This window comes from Oncorhynchus mykiss, chromosome 3, assembly GCF_013265735.2.
Source record: "Oncorhynchus mykiss isolate Arlee chromosome 3, USDA_OmykA_1.1, whole genome shotgun sequence".
In the NCBI taxonomy this organism is placed as follows: domain Eukaryota; kingdom Metazoa; phylum Chordata; class Actinopteri; order Salmoniformes; family Salmonidae; genus Oncorhynchus; species Oncorhynchus mykiss.
In genome coordinates this window covers 15,324,019-15,333,939 of record NC_048567.1, presented here as the reverse complement: position 1 = coordinate 15,333,939, position 9,921 = coordinate 15,324,019, and the positions used below count along the sequence as shown (strand labels likewise).

The 9,921-nt window shown below is 38.7% G+C and overlaps 1 protein-coding gene across 2 annotated transcripts; it reads right to left on the bottom strand.

Moving 5' to 3' along the window:
- Window positions 1-973: 973 nt before the first annotated feature.
- On the bottom strand, window positions 974-5,496 carry sult2st3 (sulfotransferase family 2, cytosolic sulfotransferase 3). Of its 2 annotated transcripts, none has more exons than XM_021596789.2 (6): window positions 5,121-5,496; window positions 3,560-3,768; window positions 3,208-3,334; window positions 3,005-3,099; window positions 2,715-2,895; window positions 974-2,550 (listed from the first exon to the last, which is right to left on the bottom strand). In XM_021596789.2, exons 1-6 carry the CDS (start codon window positions 5,254-5,256, stop codon window positions 2,435-2,437), a joined length of 864 nt encoding a protein of 287 aa, XP_021452464.1. In that variant the 5' UTR covers window positions 5,257-5,496; the 3' UTR covers window positions 974-2,434. The 2 variants fall into 2 exon arrangements, with proteins under 2 accessions (XP_021452464.1, XP_021452463.1); XM_021596788.2 differs by lacking the exon at window positions 5,121-5,496 and adding an exon at window positions 4,560-4,806.
- Window positions 5,497-9,921: the final 4,425 nt, after the last annotated feature.

Sequence of the window (9,921 nt, the reverse complement as noted above, 5' to 3'; positions counted from 1 at the left end):
TGATGGGGCAATGGATTGCTGTGTCTACAGAGATGTCTGTAAGCTATGGCTAGAATGGTACCTACACATTTCAATTGTTTACATACTATTTGATTAATTCAAGCCAAGATGTACACTACATATTTATTTTGACAGTGAAGCTAAAACCTTTAAGGCGACTCTATTTTACAGCATTTTGGTTTAAGATCAAACATGTTACTTATATGAGGCAACAGTACAGAATGTCACCTTCTATTTGAGGGTATTTTCATACATATCTGTTTTACCATTTAGAAATAAAAGGACTTTATCTAGACCCCCATTTGAAGCTGTCATATTTGGACAAATTCACTTATTGTGTATTACATTTAGTCAAACGTTTCTTATTTGGTCCCATATACCAAGCAAACAATGACTACATCATGCTTGTGACTACACACTTGGTGGATGCATTTGCAGGTTGTTTTGGTTGTGGTGCCCAATAGAAATGAATGGTAAATAATGTATTGTGTCATTTTGGAGTCACTTTTACTGTAAATAAGAAAATAATATGTCTTTGAACACTTCTACATTCATGTGGATGCTACCATGGTTATGGATAAGCATGAATGAATCGTGAATAATGATGAGTAAGAAAGTTACAGATGCATAACTATAATACCCTCAATAAAATTGTGACTTCACCTGTTATTGGTAATGGTAAGATGTTAGCATGTTTGTAACTTTCTCACTCATCCTTATTCACGATTCATTCATGATTAGGCCTATCTGTAATCATGGTAGCATTCACATTAATGTAGAAATGTTCAGAAACATATTATATTCTTATTTACAATAATGATTTGAAAATTACTCAATACATTAGTCACAATTCTCTTCTATTGAGTCCAATATAGAGTGCATTTGGAAAGTTTTCAGACCCCTTGACTTTTTCCACATTTTTTTCCCTCGCAAGTTACAACCTTATTAAAACTATGAAATAACACATATGGAATGATGTAGTAACCATTTTATGTTGCGAACCAGCATTCGGGAGAGGTATAACATAGAGGTATGCATATGGCATGTTGCTGATTGTACAGCTGTATAGATATGCATCTTCATGTATTGTTGAACATTTCCATGACCTGTTTCTCCACTACCCCATGCACACTATTCAGCATTCATTGTCCAGCATCAACTCCGTCATATCACAAAGCCCTTTGGGGTGGTGTCCTGGACTAAGATTAATCTAAATCCTGGGAAAAAAAATGCTATTTCAATGGGAATTCTCCATTGGCCATGCTTTTTAGTCCAGGACTAGGTGTAATCCGTGTCTTGTAAATCAGCCCTTTGTGTTATCTGTCTCATCCTCACCCTGTCAGGGCCAGAGCTAGTCAGGGCTTAGGGACTGATCGTTATAGGCCTACGACATAGGACTGTGAGAAGTTGATATCAACTTAGCCACCCTAATAATATGTTGATTTCTACAGGGAACCATTTGCGATGACTGGTGTATGACTGCTTTCTGCGAACCATGTGTTCAATGCCAAATCGTTCATGAAGTCAATAAGGAGATTCCTAACTGACAAGAGCCGGAAAGTGAATGCTGATCCCCAAAGGGTTGTCTTGCTATGTCTTGTTATGAAAATGTTCATTAAATTGTTTCAGTGAGGAGCCTCAAGTTTTTGTACAAGAAACTTATTATGGTTACATTAGGACTGTTGTCATCTGAAGACTATGCCTGCAAGTCAAACTTTTTATGTGAGCACAACCCTTTAGACAAATCCTCAGCAGTAAGTAAAAACAAAACACACTACCATGTGACGGTCAGATGTATACAATGTGTAATATAACTTACAGTATTTTACTATTTATGATAAGTCTGTTATTACCAGATTATGGCTAATTTAAATGTATTCAACTACCAGTTGTTTATGTAAAAATTTAAAAAATGTGAAATAAGAACTACACAAGAATAGTCCAGGAGGTTCTTGTATTATTATTGTATTGCTAGATATTACTGCACTATTGGAGCTAGAAACATAAGCATTTCGCTGCACCTGCGATAATATCTGCAGAACTGTATACGTGACCAATAAACTTTGATTTGAAAGCCGGTCTGACTTAACCAACAAGCACTGAGTTCAATCAAAATACTAACAAAGTTACAAAATATCCAGTTAACCACAAGTCATTCCTGTGGCAGCAGGACTTTTGGACCATTTCAAATCGAATTGTATTTGTCACATGCTTCATAAACAACAGGTGTAGACTAATACTGAAATGCTTACTTCCCAACAATGCAGAGCGAGAAAAATAAATGATTGAAAAATAATAATGAATAAATGCATAAGTGACATTACACTTGTGCTGTGGATGCAGAGATGCATTTAGAAAGTCCATTTGTTTTAAATTCTCCACTGTCTAACTGCCTGCAATGTCAAGAAAATGTTGTCGGTACATTTCCACCTGTTCACTCCTCATCCCATGGGAATTTTATGTTTGTTCCGTTCATTTCCTCTTTTAGGACAGCTGTGAATTTGAAATCCTGCTCAGGACTGAAATGATTTTTCCAGTCTCCAGCAACCCCTGAAAGAACAAGGTGAATGTGCTTTAATTGAACAGTGAAATATATGGGAGCAAAAAATGGTTGCAGTAGCGCATGATGAGAGAACATTATACTACTAGCCACATTCTGGGTTCCTATCCCGCTGCAGGGAGTGATTACCCCCTATCTTGCCAGTTTCCATTACCTTTTCTAAGGAAGGTGGACTTGCTGCTATCCATGATCTCCTGTGGCACCAGGGAGTAGTTTGACATTGCATTTAACTTCATGTTGCTGAAACAGCAGTGGTTGGCTACACGATCCAGAGTTTCTTCACTTAGGTCCCGACCAAGGAACCGTGAGAGGCGTTCCAGCACTCCCCGCAGGTCCTTCAGGAGAGAAACAGACATATGTAAGCAGTTTGGCCTGGGGTTAGCCTAGTTCACTATCAGTCTGGTCACGCAGGATTGAGGCAGTTTGCATTGATTGGTGTTTTACCTTGATCATTTCTTCATAGGTAATGTATAGGATTCTGTCTCCCAGATCTGAATTTCGCCAGCTTTTCACATGGTCTGTCCACTTCCCAAACAACACTGTGTAGATAAACAAATGTTAATTACAATCAAACCCAGTTACCCTCTTCTTTAGTATGGGCATCAAAAGGTCCCTCACATTTATTTATATATCCTAGCATTTTTCACCTTGCCCAGAGAGAAACTTATTTAGAAACTCATCAAAAGTCCCAGGGTCATCCAGGAAACTGGCCATCTTGTGGAAGTGAAATGATGACACCATAACATCTTTTGGGTTCCGGGTAACATAAATGACCTAAATGAAAGCAAATAAAGTCTTAAATATGAGTTCCATAGACAAACTTTCAAGAGCCCAGTGTAATAGCTAAATTATAAGTTAATTACATTGCATGTAGGCACATTTTTTTTCAATTGTTTTATTAATTTGCAATGCTGAAGTCAGTCCATTAAACATACTGCAAGAGTCTCTTCAGTTGTTACTGTCTAGTAGTTGCTCTCAGTTCCTGGATCAGGGCCCTACCTTGGCTTTGGAGGGGAAGAAGGAGGGGGGCATGAGATGGTAGGGCATATGAGAGACCATTGCCCGTGGTGAGGGCAGACGGTCCAGAACTAGGGCTGCTCGTGTCTCCTCCAGCCAGGGAACCCGGTCCCAGTTGGGAATAGTTTGCACTGGAGTAAGGTCTCCTCCATTTAGGACTAAAGGTACAATCTCTTGCATCCATGTGGTACCTGGTAAACATTACCTTAATTAGTTATTGTAAGTAAGTCCTATTATAGTAATAAAAAACACACATGACATGTTTTCTTTCGTCTGACAAGTTTTTGGGATGTAAAAATGTCCAACTGCAATGCCTGGGAGACTAAACTGCATTGGTGTAAACTACTTAAATAGTACTTTAAAGTATTTTTACTTAAGTCGTTTTATAGGGGCATCTGTACTTTGCTATTTATATTTTTGACAACTTTTACTTCACTACATTCCTAAAGAAAGTATTGTACTTTTTACTTTATACATTTTCTCCGACAGCCAAAAATACTAAATTTTGAATGCAGCAGGGCAGGAACATTTTGAAATTCATGCCCTTATCAAGAGAACACGTGTCATTCCTACTGCCTCTGGTCTGGCTGACTCACTGAACACAAATGCATCTTTTGTAGATAACGTCTGAGTGTTTGAGTGTGCCCTTGGCTATCCTTACATTTTAAAAACAATAAAATGGTGCCGTCTGCTTTGATTAATATAAGGAATTTGAAATTATTTAAACTTTTCCTTTCGATACTTAAGTATATTTTAGAAATTAGATTTACTTTTGATACTTAAGTATATTTAAAACCAAATACATTTAGACTTTTACTCTAGTAACGTTAGTATTGTGCTACGTGACTTTCACTTTTATTTTAGTAACTTTCTATTAAGGTATCTACTTTTATTCAAGTTTGACAATTTGGTACTTTTCCACGACTACTAAACTTTAAATGACATGAAGCCATACTAACGTTAGAGTACAGTATGTTCTTACCAGACTTTGGGTAAGTCACTGTGAAAATATCTTCATCTTCAACTTTAATTTCCTCCGCGTATTTAAAACTTTCAAAAGAGTGAGTTTCTTTCGGGCACAAAAGACCGTGATAAACGATATAATTTCCATCATTCGCCATACTTAAACACAATTTACAGAGTTAAAGTAAAGTATGCTAATTTTCGGTGAAAAACAATGTCTGCGAGTCAGTAAAGTGGGAGGGAAGTGCATTCCTTTTGTGCAATTTGTGCGCAGATGCCAAAACGTTCTAACAATTCACTCAGCCGATAGCAGCATTATTCATTGACAATAATACACTAATAATAAGTAATTCATAATAATTAAAATAATTGCTCATACTAATATTACTACTAATAATACAATAATACAAATGTTGAATAGATAGATTTGAACCCATCCCAAGATGCAGTTACAACACCAAAATTGGTTAAATTATGTAATGTATGAAAATTATGTCAAGTTGTTGATCCCTGGATTTGAAGAAGGTGCCTCAAAGTTGGCAGATCACACTGAGATATGGAAATATGTTGCATACATTACCTGATTTGGGGTAAGTAATGGCAAACACATCGCTGTCCTGAACTTTGAAATCATTGGCATATTTCAGACTCTCCTCATTGTGAACCACAGTTGGTAACAAAATTCCATGGTGAAGAAAGTACCTGTCTGATGCCATGGAACACACTCAGGTATAGCCTGCAGTAAAGTTCTGCCAGTTCAGCCCTGACGTAGAGGCATATGTTTAATGCATCAATTCAAATGTGAGAGAGGAAAGAATCCCTCCCCCTCTTGTAGCTCTTTCTTGCAATGGGGTCTTTGTCAAGGGCAGAATCACCCAGAGAAGGGCTTGAGATGGGATGGATGGCCCCTGCAGGAGCAGTAAACCCAATACAAGAAAGGAAGGAGTGTTTGTAAACCTTGTCACTCTCAATCTATTCCCCACAGTGAAAGGGTATGCAAACAATGAGACATCGCACCTAATGTTGCAACCATTACAAATAGGTCTACGTGGCCAATGAATAACAAGGAGAAGCACAGCACTCTCCATAATATTTTAAATACCTTTATTGCTATGGGATGATCAGTTGAATAGCTTAAAAAAGTGTGATATGTTTCGCCATGGCCTTCTACCTTGTTGCAGGAGGAGCTATCATTTGTCTGTCCAGAAGACTGAGTTCACCTCACTCCTGTTCCTTCACTTCCTTGCTTTCACTGAGATATGGTAACATTTTGCACAATAATGTTATTATGCATGAACTGAACAGCTCTTGTATTGTGATGTAATGCACATTTGATGCAGCCAGGCCTAACTGAAACTGACTAGTAGATTCTGTAGGTCAGTCATTCTGACTAGGACTCACTCAATGGAGCCTTTGTCCAGGGCAGAACTGTAAGTCTGGGGCAGAATGCCAGAGAGAGGGCCTGAGATAGGATATGGCCCTGTGTTTGCCATCCTGTAATTTAGGCTACATTTATACAAGCAGCCCATTTCTGATAATTTCCACTAATAGGCCTTTTGACCAATCAGATCAGTTCTGAAAAAGATCTGATCCCTAGAGCTTAAATATGGCAGAGTTAAGATGCCACATACCAAGACATTCAAATCTGTTGCATGAACTTCCTTGTAAAAAATAAAATATATGTAATGGCTTCCTCTTCCCATACATTTACAGGATTGACCAAGTGCCTCTTGGCTGAAAAGCATACATGAGTATAATGAAGGATTAACAAAGTTCTGGTTTAGCAGGGGCCTGTTTAGAAGGTTGTAGTGTACCTTACAAAATAATCCTACAGGAATCTTGTAGGACTTTTAGTTAGGGGTTAGAGAATGTTCAGATAGAAATGTATTATGTAAAACAGAAAAGATTGTGTCAGGTAGAATGTAATCGTGTTGGCTCAGTTTCTTACATTTATATAGGAATGTTTTACTTCATTGAATACAGCCCAAGTCCCCGGTCACTACAGTGTAGCGCCAACAATCACAAAGCATGAGACCTTTTTGAAGTGAGGGAGAAAACAGGTTAGTCAATAGGTTTCTACACAGACTATACTGGTCAACAGGTTTCTACACAGACTAGACTGGTCAACAGGTTTCTACACAGACTAGACTGGTCAACAGGTTTCTATACAAACAAGACTGGTCAACAGGTTTCTATACAGACTAGACTGGTCAACAGGTGTCTACACAGACTAGACTGGACAACAGGTTTCTACACAGACTAGACTGGTCAACAGGTTTCTACAGACTAGACTGGTCAACAGGTTTCTAAAGACTAGACTGGTCAACAGGTTTCTGTAAAGACTTGACTGGTCAACAGGTTTCTATAAAGACTAGACTGGTCAACAGGTTTCTACACAGACTAGACTGGTCAACCGGTTTCTACAGACTAGACTGGTCAACAGGTTTCTGTAAAGACTTGACTGGTCAACAGGTTTCTACAGACTAGACTGGTCAACAGGTTTCTACAGACTAGACTGGTCAACAGGTTTCTACACAGACTAGACTGGTCAACCAACAGGTTTCTACACAGACTAAACTGGTCAACATTTTTCTATACAGACTAGACTGGTCAACAGGTTTCTACAGAATAGACTGGTCAATATGTTTCTATACAGACTAGACTGGTCAACAGGTTTCTACAGAATAGACTGGTCAACATGCTTCTATACAGACTAGACTGGTCAACAGGTGTCTACACAGACTAGACTGGTCAACAGTTTTCTACAGACTAGACTGGTCAATGGGTGTCTACACAGACTAGACTGGTCAACAGGTGTCTACACAGACTAGACTGGACAACATGTTTCTATACAGACTAGACTGGTCAACAGGTTTCTACAGACTAGACTGGTCAACAGGTTTCTACAGACTAGACTGGTCAACAGGTTTCTATACAGACTAGACTGGTCAACATGTTTCTATACAGACTAGACTGGTCAACAGGTTTCTACAGACTAGACTGGTCAACAGGTTTCTACACAGACTAGACTGGTCAACCAACAGGTTTCTACACAGACTAAACTGGTCAACATTTTTCTACACAGACTAGACTGGTCAACAGATTTCTACAGACTAGACTGGTCAACAGGTTTCTACAGACTAGACTGGTCAACATGTTTCTATACAGACTAGACTGGTCAACAGGTTTCTACAGACTAGACTGGTCAACAGGTTTCTACACAGACTAGACTGGTCAACCGGTTTCTACAGACTAGACTGGTCAACAGGTTTCTATACAGACTAGACTGGTCAACAGGTTTCTACAGACTAGACTGGTCAACAGGTTTCTACAGACTATACAACAGGTTTCTACACAGACTAGACTGGTCATTAAGTTTCTATACAGACTAGACTGGTCAACAGGATTATATACAGACTAGACTGGTCAACAGGTTTCTACATAGACTAAACTGGTCATGACGTTTCTATACAGACTAGACTGGTCAACAGGATTATATACAGACTAGACTGGTCAACAGGTTTTTACACAGACTAGACTGGTCAACAGGATTATATACAGACTAGACTGGTCAACAGGTTTTTACAGACTAGACTGGTCAACAGGATTATATACAGACTAGACTGGTCAACAGGTTTTTACACAGACTAACCTGGTCAACAGGTTTACACAGACTAAACTGGTCAATACATTTCAATACATTTCTATGCAGACACCAGGTTTCTATACAGACTAGACTGGTCAACAGGTTTCTACAGACTAGACTGGTCAACAGGTTTCTACAGACTATACAACAGGTTTCTACACAGACTAGACTGGTCATTAAGTTTCTATACAGACTAGACTGGTCAACAGGATTATATACAGACTAGACTGGTCAACAGGTTTCTACATAGACTAAACTGGTCATGAAGTTTCTATACAGACTAGACTGGTCAACAGGATTATATACAGACTAGACTGGTCAACAGGATTATATACAGACTAGACTGGTCAACAGGTTTTTACAGACTAACCTGGTCAACAGGTTTACACAGACTAAACTGGTCAACAGGTTTTTACACAGACTAAACTGGTCAACAGGTTTACACAGACTAAACTGGTCAACAGGTTTTTACACAGACTAAACTGGTCAACAGGTTTACACAGACTAAACTGGTCAACAGGTTTTTACACAGACTAAACTGGTCAACAGGTTTTTACACAGACTAAACTGGTCAACAGGTTTACACAGACTAAACTGGTCAACAGGTATTTACACAGACTAAACTGGTCAACAGGTTTACACAGACTAAACTGGTCAACAGGTTTACACAGACTAAACTGGTCAACAGGTTTTTACACAGACTAAACTGGTCAACAGGTTTTTACACAGACTAGACTGGTCAACAGGTTTTTACACAGACTAAACTGGTCAACAGGTTTTTACACAGACTAAACTGGTCAACAGGTTTTTACACAGACTAGACTGGTCAACAGGTTTTTACACAGACTAGACTGGTCAACAGGTTTTTACACAGACTAAACTGGTCAACCGGTTTTTAAACAGACTAAACTGGTCAACAGGTTTTTACACAGACTAAACTGGTCAACAGGTTTTTACACAGACTAAACTGGTCAACAGGTTTTTACACAGACTAAACTGGTCAACAGGTTTTTACACAGACTAAACTGGTCAACAGGTTTTTACACAGACTAAACTGGTCAACAGGTTTTTACACAGACTAAACTGGTCAACAGGTTTTTACACAGACTAAACTGGTCAACAGGTTTTTACACAGACTAAACTGGTCAACAGGTTTTTACACAGACTAAACTGGTCAACAGGTTTTTACACAGACTAGACTGGTCAATACATTTCAATACATTTCTATGCAGACACCAGGTTTCTATACAGACTAGACTGGTCAACAGGTTTCTATACAAACCAGACTAGTCATTTTAAGGCTAACTAGAAGGGGAACAAATCTATTATCTCTGGCATGAATTAGAAGTGGCATTCCGGTGGTAGGTGTGGAGCGTTGATTCTTCCGATTGGAAAGGCAAGATGTGTGGGAATCTGGACACAAGAGTATTCATCATTCCTGGACATGCCCACTATTGTACAGACACCAAGTCACCATGGAAATCAGCAGAATTGGGCCCCACAGTACATAATAGGGTTTGTAGTAACAGTAGGTCAGTTGTGACAGCAAGTCAAGTGTGATTTGATTATCTCCCTACAACACCACACATAAAGCTCTCATACTAGGAGCCCGAACTACACCTCAATGTTGAGTACAAATTTGATTTCTATCTCCTGCCTTTTGTAAATATCTATACAAAATCAAATTAAAACATTGTCTATCGTATGTAATAAGCACACTGTGCGCAATCAAAAG